This window comes from Cucumis melo, chromosome 7, assembly GCF_025177605.1.
Source record: "Cucumis melo cultivar AY chromosome 7, USDA_Cmelo_AY_1.0, whole genome shotgun sequence".
NCBI lineage: Eukaryota > Viridiplantae > Streptophyta > Magnoliopsida > Cucurbitales > Cucurbitaceae > Cucumis > Cucumis melo.
In genome coordinates this window covers 9,910,255-9,930,587 of record NC_066863.1, presented here as the reverse complement: position 1 = coordinate 9,930,587, position 20,333 = coordinate 9,910,255, and the positions used below count along the sequence as shown (strand labels likewise).

Genomic DNA, 20,333 nt, shown 5'->3' with positions numbered 1-20,333 from the left:
TGAAAATCGGTTAGACATGAAACTCACCTAAATAAGAGAAAACGCTCGAAGTTGATTGAATGATCCGAATAGGAGCGACGAAATGCACTGGACAACGACCGACGAAGGGCAAGCGACGAAGGGCAAACGACGATGGGCAAGCGACGATGGGCAAGTGACGATGGACAAGAGACGATGGCCGGAGTAGGTTCAGATGTTTTACGCGAAAGAAAAGAGAAGGGAAAGGGAACTATACGCGAAAGAGAAGGAATCAATCGTGGAGAGAAGGGAAAGCAAACGTGGAAGAGGGAAAGGAAAGGAAGGGTATTTTTGTCCATTCACACCCAAATTGTCCTAAAAGTCTTTCTTTTGAAAACTTGTCCCAAAATTCATTTAAATCTCTTTTTTTAACCTATTTTTGGCAATTTCCCAACATTATCCTTGACATTAATCTGATGCTTTGTTGATTGAAAGTTAGAATATGACAAAACTAAGGATGGGTTTGGGAGTGGTTTTGAGATGGTCAAAATCATTTTTTTCTTGTCCAAATCGTTTTTCTTAAATGACGGTACTTGACATGAACTAAAATTGATTTTAGAAAAATATAAAATCATTTCAAATTGATTTCTAAATTATTAGATGGTAAGTGATTTTTTTTAGTGATTGATGGAAAATTAGTTCTAGAAGGGTTATCTAATTAAATTTTTGTGTATAATATTGTTGGTTAGCTGTTTGTAAAATTATTGAAACTAATTATAAAAATAGCAAAATTCATTCGATTCTTTTTAGTTAATTTAAATATTTTGTTATATCTTGTAAGTAGTCATTTTTTGTGCTATCCAAAACAATTCTTCTTTGTGAAATCATTTTTTTTAATCTAAATATTGGAACAAAAGATAACATATATTGTATTTCATTAAATTGTCATTAAAACAAAAATTATCTATTATAATTTAACCGTAAAATAAATAGAAATAAATCTTTATCAAAATAATTCAAAGTCAAATATAAATATATACAAATTATTTTAAGAGGTTGGTGTCAAACATAAAGTTGACTATTGTTTTAAAATCATTTTTCAAAATCAATTGTACCTAAATCCCTCCTTCTAAAATTATTAACCATCTATCACTTCCAAACACACTCTAAATTATCTTCAAACTTTGTAAAACCTGCAAAATCTGACTATTTTAGATCTTTTGTTTGGTAAACATTTTGTTTTTTGTTTTGAAAATTAAGTATATTTTCTGTTTGTGTTTTACTAGGATTTGAATATTTTTTAAAGTTTGAATTCTGAGCAAATTATAAAATAAAAAAAATAACTTTTTGAGAAAGAAAAACAACTTTCTTTAATTTTCAAAATATAGCAGATTTTTGTTCTTTCACCTTTGAAATCTCTTTCGCAAGTCATCCTCTTCGTTACAATAACAAAGAAAGAAATTCATTTAAAATTGTTTATGATGCGAAAACACTCGACATCATCAAAAGGACGAAAAATAAATATTTTCTTTTTTAAGTAAATCTATATATATATATATATTGAAAAGAATGACAACGCTGGATCAATAATTTAATTCGAAATTGATGTGACATCTTCACATTGATCCCAAAAAATGTTTACATGGATATGGATTATATGTTTTTCTCCACCAGATAAAGTGCACCAACAATTACTTTTAGGTATTAGCATGAGCAGGTATTTTATAATTTACAGTCAGTTTTTTAACACCCTAAGCTTAGTTTTCAATTGTTGCGCACCCTCTACAATTTTTCAGAAAACCATCTATACCCATGATTATGATTTGAAGTTAATTAGTGTTTGATAAATTTTTAAATTTTAAATGTTGAGAGAGATATAATATTTTTTTTTCGGTCATTGCTAGATTGTGGCTAATGCTCTGCTTACGCTTGGCAATGTCATTACGAGAGGAATTGTTACTAATCCTCTTTGCTTATTTTGCAGGGCTCATGTAGAATCGGCCAACCACATCTTATGGGGTTACAAATTCTCTAAAAGCATTTGCATCTCTTTCTTCCCCTCCTACTTAGTTTTCTGTCTCATTTTTGGGATTGTCGAGGATCACAATGTTGCAGCCACCTTTTTGTTCAATGTCTAGAACTACATAATGTTATTGCATTTCGGTCTTCAACACACGACTCCTTTAGATCCAGCAAACTAGTACGCACAAAAAACAAAATAGCAAGGGTAAGACGGATCTGTACGGGAACGGAAACTACAAAATAGAAACGAATTAGTGGCCTTTATGGCCTTGCACATATATCCCGAATTAGTGAACGCTCTAGGAATCTGCTTAGAATTCCATAGGAAGAGGCCCTCACTTCCACATTCACAAAGGTGAATCTATTAAGAGTACTCCTGTAGCTAGGTACCCTATTTGATATCTAGTATAGATTTCATTAAGAACAAAGTTCAGCCTCATCATACGTTTCAGGATGTCATGCTAACCACTAAATCATAAGAATGGAAATTCTAATTATTTAGCATGATTCTCGTCATATTACTTGTGATCAGTTATTACTCATTGAACTTGTTTCTGGGGACCTTTAGTCTTCCAAGTTGGATTTACCTCACAGTAATTCAAGTTTTAATAGGCTTAAGTCTCATTCTTTTTTAGGTTTTAAAAACCTTCTCTCTAGCGAGTCCTTTCGTCAAAGGATCAGCTAGGTTATCGTCAAATTGTACATAATCCACTATCACTACACCAGTAATGAGTAATTCTCTAATGGTATTGTGCTTACAATATATATGTTGTCTCTTACCGTTATAATAACAATTCTGAACTTTTGTGATAACTGCAGTACTATCACAATGGATTAATATGGCTGGTATAGGTCTTTCCCTTGTGGGAATCTCCTATAGTAAGTTTCGAAGCCAGCTTGCTTCTTCACTAGCACTAGCTAATGCGATCATCTCTGACTTCATCGTTGACTGGACTAAGATTGTCTGTTTCTTGGATTTTCAAGCAACAACTCCTCATGCTATATTAAAAATATAGCCACTTGTAGCCTTTGAGCCATCTGAGAGAGAGTTCCAATCAGCATCATTGTAACCTTCAAGTACAGTGGGAAACTTTTTATAATGCAATCCTAGGTTTTAGGTTTTCTTAAGGTATCTTATTACTCTCTCTATTGCATTCCAGTGTTCTAGACTAGGTCTGCTGATAAACCTACATAGTAATCCTATGACGTATGCTATGTCTAGTCTAATACAATCAGCAGTATACCTCAAACTACCTATGATACTAGCGTACTCGAATTGGTTAACATTGTCACCAGTGTTCTTGAATAATTTAACACTAGAGTCATAAGGTGTACAAGTTGGTTTACTTTCGAAGTAGTTGTACTTATTTAGAATATTTTCTACGTAATGAGATTGATCTAAGGAAATTCCATTTTCAGTTCTGGTAATTTTGATACCTAAGATTACATCAACTTCATCTAAGTCTTTCATGTCAACTCAACATAGATTTTACATCATTTATGGCATGCAAATTGGATCCAAAGATTAACATGTCATCTACGTATAGGCATATGATAATACATAACCTACCTTCAGTCTTATAGAAGATACATTTGTCACTCTCATTTACTTTGAATCCTTTTGACATACGTAAGTTGTCTAGCTTTTCGTGTCATTGCTTGGGAGCTTGTTTTTACCCGTAGAGGAATTTATCTACTTTACAAACTTTGGATTCTTGGCAGTGAACTATGAAACTTTCAGGTTGTTCCATATAAATCTATTCTTTTAAATCACCATTTAGGAAAGCAGTTTTGACATCCATCTGATGGATTAAGAGATTGTTCAAGGAAGCTATAGATATCAACACTCTAATTGAGGTGATTCTAGTGATCAGGGAAAAAGTATGAAAGAAATCTATGTTTTCCTTCTACCTAAATCTTTTTGCTACTAATATAGCCTTATACTAATCTACTAATCCATCAGGTTTGAGTTTCTTCCTTAAAATTCATTTGTAGCCTATGGCTTTACAGCTAGGAGGTAAGTCAACTAGGTGTCAATTTCTATTGGATTCAAGAGAGTCCATTTCATCATTGATAGCTTCTTGCCGTAAATTGGCGCCTACTGAGGATCAAGCTTCTATTAGATCTTTTGGATCTTCTACGTTGTATGTTTCGAAGTCTTCTCCAAAGTCTTTTATGGTTCTAGCTCTCTTGCTTCTTCTAGGTTCAGGATGTACTTCCTTTTCTTGGTTTGGATCCTAATCGAAGGTATACTACTGGAACTTGAGCCCCCACTAGTTTGACCATTTAGCCCCCTACTATTTCAAGATTTAAAAGGAAATCTATCCTCAAAAAAATCTACGTCATTCAATTTTATGATAACATTGTTTTCTAAGCATAGGCTTTACTATTTTCAGCATATCCTATGAAGACAAATTCATAGGCTCTACTTACTAGTTTCCTTCTTTTTGAGTCAGGTATTCTAACATAAGCTAAACAACTTCAAGTTCTAAGATAAGACAAGCTTGGTGTTTTATGTTTAAGGACTTTGTATGGTGAAGTTTTATGTTTGATTTGGGAATCCTATTAAGGACATAATTAACAGATTTAATTATTTCACCTCACCAAAATGGTGCTACTCCTAATTCAAGTAAGATAGCAACTACTAACTCAGTTAGAGTTTTATTCTTTCTTTCTGCTTTTCCATTCATTTCAGGAAAATAAGGTGCAGTAGTTTTGTATATTATTCCTTTTAAGTTATAAAACTCATTGAAGGCAACTGAATCATATTCTCAGTTCCTCTATCACTACAAAGTCTATTAACTCTTTTGTTAAACTAATTCTCTATTTCAATTACAAACACCTTAAACATGTCATATGTATCACTTTTATTTTTAAGTAGATAAATAAAAGTATAGTCAGAACAGTCATCTATAAAGGTAATTACATACCTTTTACTGTTTCTAGTTAAAGTGCCATCAAATAAGTCAAAATGAATTAATGCTAAAGGCTCTCTTACTCTAGTTACAGACTTATCTTAGCTTGACTACAACATGCACATTTCTCAAAATCATGTCAAGATAACTTAGGTATAGGATGTAACCTATTCATATTGCTAATTAACCTTTTATTTACATGACAAAGTCTAGCATGCCAAACATTAAAAGAAGACAACATGTAAACCGAAGATAAATTTTTATTAATTTCCAAATTCAATTTGAACATGTCATCAGTAGCGTAACCCTTTCCCTAAATACATTATTTTTAGTTAAGACACAAGTCTGATCCTATGGTTTGTACTAATCCAGTCTTGTTGAGGAGATATCCAGAGACCAAACTCTTTTGAATTTCTGAAGTATACAGAACTTCCTTCAGTACAAACATCTTGCCGAATGTGAATTTCAGTTCTACTTATCCAATGCCTGCCACCTTGGGTGTGTGATGATCTCCCAAAAAGACATTCTTATACGTAACCTCATTATATTTTCTAAAGAGACTAGGGTCATGGCAGAGATGGCAAAATACACCAGTGTCTAGCCACCAACCTTCAGACCCATCTCCCCCCAATTACATTAACTTTATAAATCATAGCTACTAACTCATCTTCTATCAGGTTCGCCTGCGCAGCAGGACGACTCTTGTTTCTATAATTTCTAGTTAAATGTCCAAGCTTATTACAATTATAACAAACAATTTGTATCGTATTTCTGGACTAGGGGTTATTCCGTTTGTTGGATTCTCATTTCATCTTGTTTCCTTTCAGCTTCAGGTCTGGTTTCAAAACTACAATAGACTTCTTTCTGGGGATAACATTCACCTTTTCTTTTTTATCATGTTTCCTTGCCTCCTCCTCTATCCTTAATCTTGTGATTAGGCTTTCCTCTTGGTTTTGTGTCTTAGACTGTTCTTAAAATCCTTCCATAGTGGAAGCAGCTTTCCATAATAACAGCAACTTCAAATTGATCGTTAGGTGGCATATCTTCACTAATAATTTCATGGGCTATTTTCTGGATTTCATGTGATTATGCCTCCACAGATTTGTCACCAGTTATTTGATATCGCAAGTATCGACTGACAACATACTTCTTTTGCAGTGCATCCCACGCTTCTTTTGCAGTAGTTATGGTACTGTAATAGTCATATAATTCATCAGTAAGTCCATTAAGAATTAAGTTCTAACAGATGAAATTTGAAAACTAGTACGTAGAAAAAACATAACAGCAAAGGCGAAACGTCTCTGCTTTGGATCGTGCAAACAAAATAGTGCCCCGTCATCCCAGGATAAAACAGCCTCAGTACGAATAGCTTGAGAAACTTTTGTTATGACAAAAATAAGAATGAGAAGACCATGAGATTAATGAAGTTGAAACGGTAATAAACGTTAATCACAATTAACTAGAACATTAATCTCTCCTCTCTTGAGGAACGGCGGCACACTCATAGAGATATAGCATATCCACATTTGCCTATCTCCTCCTTCCTTCCTTCCAAAACTTAGGTGCCCTAAGGGCCCAAACCCATTGATCAAACAATGAGTTTAAAAGGGAGCTTGCACATTAAAAAATAACCAATATGGGAATGCTTGAGAGAATAAAATAATATTATTTTTTCTTCACAAATTTTTCATCCTACAGAAACATTGTAAAGCAAAGCAAGTGTTAGCACAAGTTTTGGTATTTGAGTGCCAAGATCTACCTGCATCTAGAGGAGTTTGTTGTCGCTCGATCGAAAGAGATTTAGATGAGTCAAGAGTTGTGGTTACGCACCTGATGGTGTCGATTGGAAGTTTAACTATGATGCCTCGTGAGTTACTTCTGAGGGATGGACGAGATCAGTTAGGTGGTTCGTGACTCTTTTGACTCTCATTCTAATTGGCTATGAAAGAGTTGGCCACAAAAGGCACATCGAGGTTTTTGAGATGTTGGAAATGGTAATGATTAGAGGTTTAGAGGTCATTGTTGGTTTTTTGTCAATGGGTCTCTTCCCCATGTTTTTGTGGAGTCGGATTGCGTTATACTTGTTAACGATGTTAAGCTTAAGGCTCTTGTTGGTTAGAATTGGTTGAGTTTGTTGATGAAACTGTAAGGTTAACAGAGTCAGTTAATGACGTCGACTCTTTTGATTGGCACGTGTGTAACGTAAATGGGGTGACATACCGCTTAAACCACCATGTTGCAGTGTCTTCTGGTTATTGAGTTTGTTTGTTCTTCTTCTTCTAGCTTTGAAAATGTGACTAGGTCTCCTTGTATTATTATGAATTCACTCTCATCACTCCTTTTAAGGAGTCTTGTAATTATAGTTGGTTGCTTTGAATGAATTGGCTTTTAAAGGAAAAAAAAAAAGGAAAATTTTCAAAAAAATAGCATATTTTGTTTTACATTCCAAAAATAACACACTTTGAAAAACTCGTAAATTTGTTTTTCTCATTCAATCTCAATCGAGAGTGACCATCGAGATTTTTCTAAAATATTAAAATTTTCTCTTATCGATTGTTTTGGGTTCTCGTCCATCGGTAGAGAATTAGACCGAGATTCTACCGATTTAAACACCAATATTATTTATTTTTTTATCTTTTTAAACAAATTATTCAAACATCCACAAATTTTCCACCAAATCTTAACTAATTTTCATTAATTTTGCCAATTTCCCCAACTATTTCTTATAAATTACCGCTTTTCCTTTTCCCAATTCTTCTCTTCTTCGACCCAAAACCTTCTTTCACATTCCCTTTCTTTCTTGCTTTTGCCTAATCAATCCTTTCACCTCTCAAATTTTAGCAATTCCATAAGATAAATGAATTGATGAAAGAAAGTAAAGAAATTAGGAAAAAGAAAAATGGAAATTTACAAGAAATAGTTGAAAGAATTGGGGAAGTAGCAAAGATTATTTAAGATTTGATAAAAGATTTGCGAAGGTTTGAATAATTTTTTTGAAAAGATAAAAGAATTAAATAAGATTTGGAAGATCGGCAAAAGTAGGAAAAAAAATAGTTAAGATTTGATGGAAAATTTGAGAAGGTTTGAGTAATTTTTTCAAAAAAGATAAAATAAATAAATAGGATTTGGAAAGATTTAAAAAATGATGAGAACTTGGTCTAATTGTCTACCAAGACATACCGAGAAAAGCCAATACAATCAATAGATTGGAAATTTTTAATATTTTAGAAAATCATGTGGTCGATCTAACCTGAGAAGAACAATTTTATGATTTTTAAAAGATATGCTATTTATGAAAAAAAAACAAAAAATGCGCTAAATTTCTCAAACAAAAAAGACTCCCGTACATTGTACGATTATCTAATGAAAATAAATAGTATGTTTTTTCAGTAAAAAATATAACAAGAAACAAAAGGAAAGGATAGCTCAAAATAATAATAATTATTGTAAAAATATTCGCACCCAAAATTAACAAAAACAGAAAGTGAAGCATCAATTGTCTCAAAAGGTGGGAGGAGCACGTGAAAGAAAGATCCTGTGGTGCCTTTTTGTTGATGATATCAAACTCTAACATTATCTTTTCTTTATACTCAACACATCCGAGAACAGAAATATCAACAAATAAGCATTAAAGAACTTAAAAACCAAATCCTCCAACCAAATACAATGAGTTTCAATCCTATCATCCTAAACTAGAAAACTCACCTTAGCTACATCGATCTAAGATGAGGCTTACAACAATATTGAAATAAAAGCAACAAGTTTAAACTGGGAGGAAGAAAATACAGAGAAAATGCAAGTGAAGGCATCCAAAACAGACTATAGATGCTTTATATAAAGGATCAGAGTACAACATTTGAGTGTAAAAAACCTGGTAAAAAATTAACTACATGGTAAATGACCATCATATAATGAACTCATAACCTCTTTACTCGTTTGTAGAGACATCACCTCTTTTACCACCATGGTTTCAAAATCTATTTTCAACACCTTCCACTACTTTTTCTTTTATTGCTATCATTCTATTTGAAGTAAAGGTATTCGTTTATTTTCATTTCCAGACAAGACTGAGCATAAACAAACGACAACAGAGAGGAATTATCAATTCAATCAATTCAAAGCTTCTAAAAAGAAAAACGCATCCCCATTGATTGGCATTAATAACCTAACTCCCATGTGTAATGCTTTTCCTGTTCAATGACCAACAAATATGGACGCCACAAGCAAAATTTCAATTCATATGTAAATAAATATTAAACGTGGTAAGCAGTTTAAATTGAGGGTAGAAAAAGAGAGAAACTTCAACAAAAGAATTACTATAATTTCAAATGAGGGGGGGTATATGCACAAGTCAAGTTGGTATTAACGCCCATTCAAAATTTTGATGCCTTCAGACACAACCCCTGCTCCCCCATTAGTTTCTGTACAAATTGGTTTCTATTCCCAGCTGTTTGCTGCCCATAATATAATTTTAGCTCCCTTTAACCATATATTCAAACTAAGCAAGGGCTGAAGATCAATGTTTCCTCAAAAAAGGTCGAGAAAACACAATATTCCAACCCCTCACCTTCTTAATTGCCTGTGAGAACTTCAACTGGTATCTTTTATGCATTTATTGTCCAAAATAATGTTTTGAGCATCTTTTACCAGTGAATTTTTACCTACCTCGGCCAGCTCCCCGGGAGTTGATCTCCTTCTCCCACGAGTGCTTTTAGGTTTCACCGTCAAGCAAGTCAAGGCAATTTAGGACAGTAATTCCACTGACCAGAAGCACCCAATTCAATTCCATTAGAGCCTGTAACTCGTGATGGAACATTCGGGCACCATGATTTGATCCCTAAACATGCATATGTTATACTGTGAGGCAAAGGAATCGAATGGCCGAACTTCACGATAAGTCTCAAACAACAAGCTCACCTTTCTTGCCACGCTAGTAACCCAAAAGGATCCATTGAACCAAAAAAAATGGATCCCCCTCATCCCACAACAGATGTCTGCAGATGCTGTGCAACCTAAGTCCTTACTGTATGGTTTTGCTATTATCTTCAATTGATTAGGGTTAAGTTCGCCACAACAATAACGCACTCGGACACTGCTTGGGATCAGCATGAAGGGTAGGCTTGAGCATCATGAGGATGCACACATAAAATTATCGAGAGGTTTCCTCCTCTCTGAACCATTCAAACCAATTCAAAAACCTCGATTAAATATCTCTTTTCCCAACAGTCCCAGCAGAACCTTGCCTTTTCTGCATACCATATTGCCAAGTATCTCTCAATTTTTCGCCTGACTGATCGAAGTCTTCTGAGGAATTCTCTACAGCAGCCTTAGAAGGCCGGTAATTTCCATTCCTAGTGATTACCACAGAATTAGATTTCTCATCATCTTCTGATGGTGTTCCAGACCTCGACTCCACATGTATATCCAGAGTCCTATGTCTTGGAAGAGCTGATCTCAAACCCCTAATGTTGGAAGAGTTCTTCCCAGGCAAAGTGGATTGAGTAGACCCTTTCTGTCCGAGGAAGTCCTTGGGGATAGATTCCATATCCATGTAACAGTTCCTTGCCTTAGCATCAGTGATCAACGCAGCCCAATCATCAGACTGAATCAGAGCATTAGCATTACCCATTACCTGGTTTGAAAGAAGATCAATATCAAAGTATTCAAATTGTCAGATAATAGTAAAAGTATCTATGTAGGAGTGAGAGTGACTACAAATGCTTAATGGAGAGAAAAAAATAGAAACATACCCAAAGAGCCCTCCTTGCACGGGTCAATGCTACATTCATTCGACGAATATCTGCAACAAAGCCAACGCCATGGTTGGAGGCACGCACACAAGACATGATAATCACATCCCTTTCTTGCCCTTGGAAAGCATCAACAGTATTAATATATAGATCCTTCCCTTCTTCAGAGTTCAGAACCTCCTCAAACTCACGTTGGAGACACTTCAATTGGAGCTTGTATGGTGTTATAATACCAACTGAAACTTTACCTATGCCTAATGACTTCACTGTTTTTTGTAGATGTTCATACATACGAAGACAAAATTGTGCTTCATGAATATTTTGATATGAAACGGATCCCCCTCTATGAGATTCCCGCCCATGTGTAATATCAAAGAAAGTGTAAGGTCTAAGCAAAGGGTCCTTGTAGTATGTCTCATCAGGTAAGTTAGCAACACTTTCACTGTCAGTAAGGCGTCCTTGGTAGAAGTACCTTGAAGGGAAATCACGTATCTGAGGATGCATTCTGTACTGCACCGATAACAACATAGTGGGACATCCCGCTTGCTGGAATCTTTCGAATAGACTTCTACTGTACAACAATGTTCCTGCTGCTTTACTGATAACCGTGGCTGGGAGCTGCTGGGGATCTCCAACGAGCACACACCTTGCTGCACCAAGTGAAAGTGGGGGAAGAACAGCTACTTCACTTGCTTGGGCTGCCTCATCAATGACTACCATGTCAAAACCATGAGAAAGTCGAGAAAACAATTTGCGACCACTGCTTGATACTGTAGTGAAAACTATCTCAGCCTCATTGGCAAAACTAGCCTCAAGACTAGCTCGTGCATCCTCCATATTGAAATTGCTGTTAGGACGATATCTACTTTCTAAAATAAGGAGGCGTGACATCTCAACTAGAATTTTATCCCTACCTTCTATCACAGCAGCAAGGTTCTGCAACAACGCATCTCTGTTTTGGTCACGAGCCACCAGAACATCGGGGTCAACACCAACAGAACCTTGAGAGCGAACGGCAGCAGCAGCAACATTAAGTTCTCTCTGTAGACTATTCATTTGCTGAGCTAATTGAGTTTCACGAACTTTTAGCTGGTGCATCCATCTTAAAACTTCGTCTCGACTTTTGACCAAAAGTTGTTCTGTTCTACGCTCAACAGAAACTGCTTGGGCAGCACGAGTTTGTGAATCAACACCAACTCGAGCAACATCGGGTCGATACACCTTCATTTCTCCATCAATAAACCCCCGATCAAGAACACGAGCAAGAAGTTCATCTGTTGCAGCATTCGAAGGAGCACAGACTAGCATTCTAGGTTTAGGGCACAATGTGGGAAGAGTGCGTAAAAGATTTTGGTCCATGCTTTGGAGTACCTCATCAATGGATCCAGTATTGACATGATCCGAGCTGCTCTCATGAGCTTGTTTATAGCTTTCTGGTGCTAGTTTCTTGAGCAACGAAGTATAGTAGTGCTGATATTGAACCAGATGTATAACATTCAGCATTCCCCAAACTGTATGTGTCTTACCTGTTCCAGGAGGACCTTGTACGAGTGTAAAAGGCCATGGCTCTTGCCTCTTGACTGTTCCACTGCTCGTACCAGCAGCTGTATGCGTTGCTGCCCATTGGATTGCAGATAGCTGGGGACCGTTGAAGGTCCTATGCAGATAATCAACAAAATTTTGCGTGAAACACTCGGGCATAGCAGGCGATTGTTGCTCATACTTTGGAAATTGCTCAGGGCTAGGCTGAAGGATTGAAGATTGCATCTGATACATATAGTAAACAATTGGCACAATGATAATAATTAGAGGGGGAATAAATAAGGCAGCCTTTAATCCAAAGCTATGCCAACACCATTACCTGCATATTGAGCCGACGAAATGCATGCAGGGCAACATACTCTCGCTGGGTTGTTGCAAGAGAACCGAGCACTGTTAGAAACCAAACATTCTTCGTCTGAAGTTTTCTGAGTATATGATCTTCTTCAATCCTGCGACTCAAAAAAAAGTAATAATATGAAAAATCATAGAAATTAATACATATTTTAAAAAGTCATATAGGAAACAAGGTGGATTTTAGGAGTAACCCACAGGAATTTTGAAAAAGAAATTAAATAGCCTCCTTTTCTGGTCAAAAAACAATAATGGCACTAATGATAAGAAATCAACATTGACAATGATAGTAGCTTAATAATACTTCAAAGTAGTCCACGTTTCCAACAATTCTTCATACTAATTACAGATAGAAATAAAAGTGACAAAAGCTATAAGGGATAATATGTGATGATCTATAGGAGGAATGACATTTTACTTCCTTTCAAACAACTATCTTACTTTTAAATCAAACAATAGTAGAATTTCCAAAAAACACATCCTTAAAAAAAAGTTAGAGCAAGCAAAGCAAAGCCTAGCTTATCCAGCACTGTTCTAATCCGTTAAAAAAATGTCAAGTCACATGCAAACCAAATTCATATTCAAGACACAACAAATAATGAGTAAATAAGCTGTTTAATTTTTCAGTACTCTTTATAACTGGAACTCAAAAGTAGGACCATAGTATCAAAAATGAGACTAGAAGAAATCTGCAAGCAATGCTAATCTTTGCAGTACAGCATAGACTATAGTACTTGGAAGATACTTCCGAGTAGAATTCACATGGCACAACTCAGAACTACAATGAGAAGATACTTGACAAGTGCCTTCAAGCAGAGCAGCATTATAGACACATCATTTAGAGGATAACAAAAATATCACTAAGACTGTACACTGAAATAAACTACTAATTAGAAACTCACAAGTACGATACATAAAAATGAAAAAAGTTTTTCTTCTAAATTCTTCTACAAGAGGAGTTGTAGACATTTTGTTCACTGATGCACTCCACATAAAATGGCATGGAAACAACCATCATCATATTGAAGAAATTGAATATGAACCTACCTATTAGGATCATATGAGTCCCCAACATAAAAATGAAGAATAGCCCCTGGAGGATCACGGGTGTCAAGGGGAATGTGTCTTCGAACAGTTCCAGCCACACGTCCACCGGATTCCTGGTCTTCATCATCGTCAACAGACATACCGTTGTTCCTCTTTGATCTAACTGCTCAGCATATACGAATATAATTTTAGCAAGAACAGCACAACGGAAAAGCAGTCGCATCACAGTTATTATAAGCTTGGAAGGAATATTATATCAAACCTGATCCAGGTCTAGGACTCGAAAGAACTGCCACATCACCCTCCTTGAATGACCATTTACACTCGTTCACAGGAAGAACTATTACATCATACCATCCTAAGAAAATAAGCCAGGTTTAGCAACTATTTCTCTGTGCACAGTAAGAAGTTAGCTTTGTTTTTGGCATTGTATGCAATAATTTTATAGTTTACCAGACCTAGCAAACAGAAAAGAAACAGATTGCCCTTTTCCACACAGGGGAAGACTTTACAAAACACAAATGAAGATAGGTTCATGATGCTGATAACAACAAAATTAATGATAATATGTTATATATAAAACCTTCAGTATGCTGCAAAATATTATAGCACATCATATAAATCCTAATCTTGCTGGTCGAAAGCGCCGCCTATAAATTAAACCAACTTAATAAGCTGCAACATTTCAATAGACTAACATTTCAAGCCTATTTTCTCTTGTTCTAATTATGAAGCTAAACCAAAACATAAACACAAACTTTCAACTCACAGAATAGCTTGAAATGAAACTAATTGAAATTGATTTTTTTAAAAAAGATTATAATGCAAACATAAAGGCTGCATATAAAACTGTAAGTACCTCTTTCCCTCCTATCAATATTCTTGACACGAACCATCGCATGTGTATCTCTCGAGAATGTTTCAGATAGTTCTTCCCATGTACTGTAAAGTTGAGCCCGGCATTCCTCAAATAACAAAGGTTCAAACACTTTGATGTATTCTTCCACAGACTCAAACCGACCAGGAACACATTGGAGTTCAGTTTCCTCTGTTACATGAAAATGCATTCAGTTAAGTGATAGAGAGAACAAAAATAAATAAATAAACTGATTGGTAGAGAACAACCGTTCCTACCACCAAATTACAATTTACAACAAATTGGCAGTGGTCTAAACTAAAATTTTGAAAAAGAAAAAGAAAATAAGACAATAGCTGCATGTAATGAAAGTTGTTTTTGTCATTTTATTGTTGTAGAAATAGTAACACTAGTATTACTCAATATTTTCATTATTTCTACCTAAAAAGTTAAGACTTTAACTACACCACAAGCTTGAAATGCAAAAAAGATTAGAGTGGAGAGAAACGTGGAAAAACAAACAGTTAGTAATAGTTAATTCAAAAACCAAAGTAACAAGTTTCTTTTTTAGAAGGGTGATTTTGCCAAAGCATAAAAGAAATTTGTGGTTCAATATTCAATATGAAAGGATGTCCTTCCATCCAGCAGGATCCCTAGAGGAAAACCCACCTCATATAGCTGTAGGATCCCGTCTGTTATGTGTGGGCCTGAGCAAGATAAACATCACACTTTATAGCCACTACTAGAGGGATCCAACTTAACCCACAATTTCAGAAAGAATAAGAGATAAGAATCAAAATGAGCAGGTAAATCATCAACTGCATACTACTAACACCATAGTTTCACATTCTAAAGGGCATACTTGATAATGAGGGCTAGAAAGCAAAATTTAGATCCATAGGATACAAATGCAAAATTTAAAATGGTTGAAAGTTAAAGCAGCCCAACCAATCTTGAATTTGATGGAAACCTTTCGACACAACTGCATAATGAGATAACCTTGGAAGAAATTGACACCCCTTTAGAAATAACAAATAAAATAATAATTGTACCTGGGTGATGCCAAAACTTTTCATTCGTCACCTCCCGTATAAGTCGTTCAACTGATGAGTCTTGATAAGTACTAACAGAATTCTGCTTCTTGGAAGGAAGATGCTTCTTATTTATCTGCTTGTGGTCAGAACTTTGATTAGATATAACTGGTTTCCGATTGGAAGCCTGCATGTTTCTCTGCAACCTTGAATCTGTCGGTATCTTCCATGAACCTTGTCTAGGAATTGGTGGTAAGGATGCCTCTGCTGGGATATCTCCATCATTGTTTGGCCTGTTTGGCCGAGCTAGTAATCCTGAACTCATATCACCATTACTGTCCAATTTAGATTCACCAGATTCCAAGGAAATACTTCCTTCATGACTTGAAACATCACCTTGTTTCTGGTCTTTATTAGTCTGTTTTTCCCCAATACGTTCATTAGCTTGGGTTGTATTATTATGAACTTCCTTTACAATGCGAGTGGTTATAGGAGGTGGAAATGTTTGCCTTCGAGGCGTTGAAGTTTTCATAGGCCCAGCCAGCTTCACATCTTCTAAATTAAGAAACATTGTCTGCCTATTACGCTTCTTCCCAAGCTTGGCTTCTAAATGTTGATCTATCTTCCTCTTTCCCGGATTATTAGCACATTTTAGAGCATGACTTGCTTCGATACCCTTTACTTCTCTTTGTTTTGGAAGCAACCCAGTTTCTTCCTGCACAGTATCAGTAGATGTATCGAGTTTTGCATTGCCTTCTGTATTTAGGATACTGTTACTTTTCCTATCATTTGGCTCCTGATCTGATGTTGAAGGAACATGGTTATTACTTTTGTCTAGTGTACTATCAGAAATTTTGAGGTTGCATAAATTATTCTCAGAAAAATCACGGGAAGGAGAAAGTAGGCCCTTTTCTTGTGAAGTTTTTAACTGTTTATGCAAAATACTGCCCCCGTTTATATCACCAGAACCCTCCGCATCTGACCATTCTCCTTCTTCCCTTTCCACCGATTGAGTGTCTCTAGGACCAGAAACCAAGGCGGGGGCTGCAGTCTCAACATTACTTAATTTAGATGATGGCGTAGTCTTTGAATCTTGATCTGATATTTTCTTTTGTTCTTCTCCAATTTCAGGATTAGAACCAAGTTTACTACGAACAAAAGGCTGAAAACCTGAGACAGAAGATGCATGAGAAAATGCGTGGTTGTTTAATAGTCTTTGGGAACCTCCTGATGCTGGAAACAAGTCGGAAGCATGGGAATTTGAAGGTGGTTGAGCCTTCTGAGGCTGAAAGACAAGACCATCACTATCTTCATTATCCTCGACAGGGGGTTCATTAAGATCAAATAGTAATCTTCCTCGAGAACCCATGTCATACAAAAATGCATAAAAACTAAATAGTTAACAGTCCCTATTGATACAGTTATCTCCAATGCCGAACTTGAAAAGGATGTGAGACCAATAAACCTTGAACCTCAACTGCAAGTCCATATATGAATGAAATACAGTTATATAGTATACATAGAAAAGAAAGAATCACCAACACATGAAAAAGGAAATAAGTGCAAAAAATTAAAAGACAAGAACAGTCAATGTGGCAAAAAAAAAAAAAAAGAAAGAAAGAAAGAAAGATCCAAGCTTTAATTCATAAAGGTTTAATCATCATGGTTCAAGGTTGTAGAGATCCTATGGGCTCCAATGTAAACAAATCAACTCTTCAATAGGGAACAACTTATATGAGAAGGATATTAAAACATCAGTCATGTATGCACCATAAAATTGTTGAAGTAAAATGTATAACTTTCGGTAGAATCCACAACTTAAGATACTGCATACAACACCATCCAGATTATTAAATCCCACGTGATTCAGAACGCCAAGAAAGATTGCAAACGACAACCACTAACGTTACCAGACTCACCACGACAAAGAACACCAAGTAAACATGGAGCAAACTAAGGAGCAGGCTTAAACTCAACCACGACGCTTAATTGGCGAAAACAGAATAACAACGTCCGCGTGTCAAACCAATTAGGCATTCAAGGTACCAAAAAACAGTGCAAGACAGTTCGACTGAAAATCCAGTAAATCGCACCAGATCAAGGGAGCCGCCATTGAACCAAATAAACCCAATATTTAATCACGACCAAGAAGCTTCTTTCTAGGGCAAAAAAGGGGAAATAGAGATAAACAAAGAAATCATGCACACGCCTTCAATCAATTCCTCTTCCTCAGTCGTCAAAATTACCAAACCAGCAAGAACTAACCAAAAGCACTTGAATCCCAGAATCCAATCTCTCATTACAATTCCAATCAAGAACAACCTAACTTAGAGATCGAACGGACGAATATAAATCTAATCAATAATAGGCAGTACAGATTCAAAAGTAATGTAACCAACCAATAGTCAAAGGCAAGAATTAAGCAATTTGAATCTCATTAGTGGAAGACGACTGATCTTAGGAACGCCCTCAAATTTCTAGGCTGAAAGAAAAGGGAGAAAAAAAATTGGTGGGTATTTGTGGTTGGAGAATTTTACCTTATGGGTAGTCCTTGAATCCTTGAATGCATAAGTGGAGAGAGAGAGAGAGATGAGAGAGAGAGAGAGAGAGAGAGAAGAAAAGGAAGCTCTTTGATTTAAGAGTCAGAGCAAGCAAGAGCGAGGAAGAAAGAGAATGCAAATATGAGGGAAGGCAAGGTGTCATGGGGGTTTATATAGGAAATATCGAGACTCCTTCCCGGCTTCCGATTTTCTCCGTTCACCGTTAAATTTTCTCCCGGTTTTTTCCCCTATATATTTTTTTTTTTAATTTATTTATCTATTTATTTATAAAAATACAAATTAAATTATTTTATATATTAATTATCCTTTCAATACTTCCCCAACATAATTACATTTTACAACCCTTTTATTGTGAATAGACTATTACATCCCTGCTACATGGCTCTTTCCCTTCCCAAATTAAAGGGCATATTCGGTAATATCCTCCACAATTAATTCACCTCTTGTGTCTTTTTTTAGCTCAATTCTTTAGGAAGGAACACTATTTTTCAACATCTAACTTCTAAATTTGATACTTCATTTCTTTTTCTTTTTCCATCTTATTTCACAACCCATTCAAGTTTGTTCCCACAGTCTTTCTCATCGTTTTCTTTGTAATAATGGTAGCAAATATTCCATATTTTAATTTTTCTCCTTAACAACCCTTTGTTTATGATTTATTAAATTTATTACAAAAACCAAAAGTTAAACTATATTCGGTTTCTTATGCTAAAACAAACACGGTCCATATGAAAAATAATTGAAATGATGTATAAAGTCGGTAAATTTTTAAAAATATCTTAAAAGAAATTTTCAATTTATTTTTCAAATATTATTTTAGTTTATTAATTATATTAAAAATGCTAATGGGGAACATTAACCATCGAGCAACAACTTAAATTACTTTTAAGATCTATTGAAAAACATAAACTAAAATTACATCTTTGGAACCAGGTAGAAACTTATTTGATCTTTTAGAATCAATGTTAATAATATTGCTTGATACCATTTTAAATTGATTATTTATTTTTACCAAACTTTATTACTTACTTTTTTTCACTATTCTTTTACGATGAGAAAACTTTCGAATAAAAACAAAATTTATCATCTTTTTCTTTTACAAAATTTGGTTTAAAGTTGAAAAATATTTGGTAGGCATGTACATAATAATATAGTTGTATTTTTAACCTTAATTTAAAAAAGAAAAAAGATGAAATAGTTATAGATCCCCCAACTTTTGACTTTTCATTCATCTAAATATGCAATTCATTAATGACACCTTCTTTTTAGAATATTCATTAATGACTGGTTTACTCGAAATAAAATTATAAAATGAAAAAGATTTGTCTATATATATAAATGTAAAAAAGAAAAAAAGAAAAAAAGAAAAAAAGAAATGTTTCCTGAAGGATGGTGTTACAAGCTGGATGTAGTTTCTATTTAAAGAAAACACATTTTAATAGCCGCTTAATTCTCAACTATACTCTTTTTTATTTCTAAATAATATATTATCATTTACGTTTTTTACCAATATCTTTACGATTTAAATCACACTTCCACTTAATACTATAGCATGGCCCCAAAGGACATGAAGATATTTGTAATAATGTAAGAGATATTAATAAATTTACTTTATTAGTATACTTTCTCTAAGTTTAATAACATTTCATTGAATTCTTATGTTGGTTAATATAGTTGAATAGTTGAAATGAACTTTTATCTTAATAAACTAAACAAAGAATCAAATTTTTCACATAAGTCGTTTTACTTTTAAATGTTCAATATTAGTCTCATACTTTTAGTGAATCATATAATTAATTATTCTTGCTCAACGGTGGATCCATAACTTTTCTCTCTTTCTTTGTTTAGGAACTTGATTAAAAGTTCTATAGAAATAGTAAAATCAGATGAAAAGATTTAAATTACAAATCTAGTTATAAATGTTTAATTTTTGTTTTTATAGATTATTCAACTTTAAAGATAGTCTAATAGACTTTAAACTTTTAGTTTAATGTCTAATGTGTTTTTAACGTATATGATTTTTATAAAATATGATTTGGAATTAGGAGAGGTTTGGCATTTAAAGCCAAACTCATGTTTGGACACTTGTAATAAAATTCCTTGGATTAAGAAACCAAATTCATGGGTGATAACACCGTTGGCGAACTTCCAACCACCAACTCCGACAACTACCGCAAACCTTGGAAATTAATAAAAATGAATTTTTGAAAAACTTTTTTCTGAGCCGTTCCAAATACGTATTTTATTTAATCACAATAATATTTTTTTAAAATACATATTTTTTTCATTCTTCTAGAGTA

The 20,333-nt window shown here is 34.7% G+C and overlaps 1 protein-coding gene across 2 annotated transcripts; it reads right to left on the bottom strand.

Annotated features, from left to right (window-relative positions):
- Positions 1–9,106: 9,106 nt before the first annotated feature.
- Positions 9,107–18,160, bottom strand: LOC103487545 (uncharacterized ATP-dependent helicase C29A10.10c-like). 2 transcript variants are annotated; one of them, XR_537289.3, is made up of 9 exons: positions 18,010–18,160; positions 15,494–16,949; positions 14,445–14,633; positions 13,848–13,943; positions 13,586–13,748; positions 12,507–12,636; positions 10,646–12,412; positions 9,813–10,527; positions 9,107–9,732 (listed from the first exon to the last, which is right to left on the bottom strand). XR_537289.3 is itself a non-coding variant. In XM_008445884.3 (8 exons), the coding sequence occupies exons 2-8, from the start codon at positions 16,839–16,841 to the stop codon at positions 10,099–10,101; spliced, it is 4,122 nt and encodes a 1,373-aa protein (XP_008444106.2). In that variant the 5' UTR covers positions 16,842–16,949; positions 18,010–18,160; the 3' UTR covers positions 9,107–10,098. The 2 variants fall into 2 exon arrangements, 1 of the variants encoding a protein (XP_008444106.2); XM_008445884.3 differs by having other exon boundaries at positions 9,107–10,527.
- Between the last annotated feature and the right edge of the window lie 2,173 nt (positions 18,161–20,333).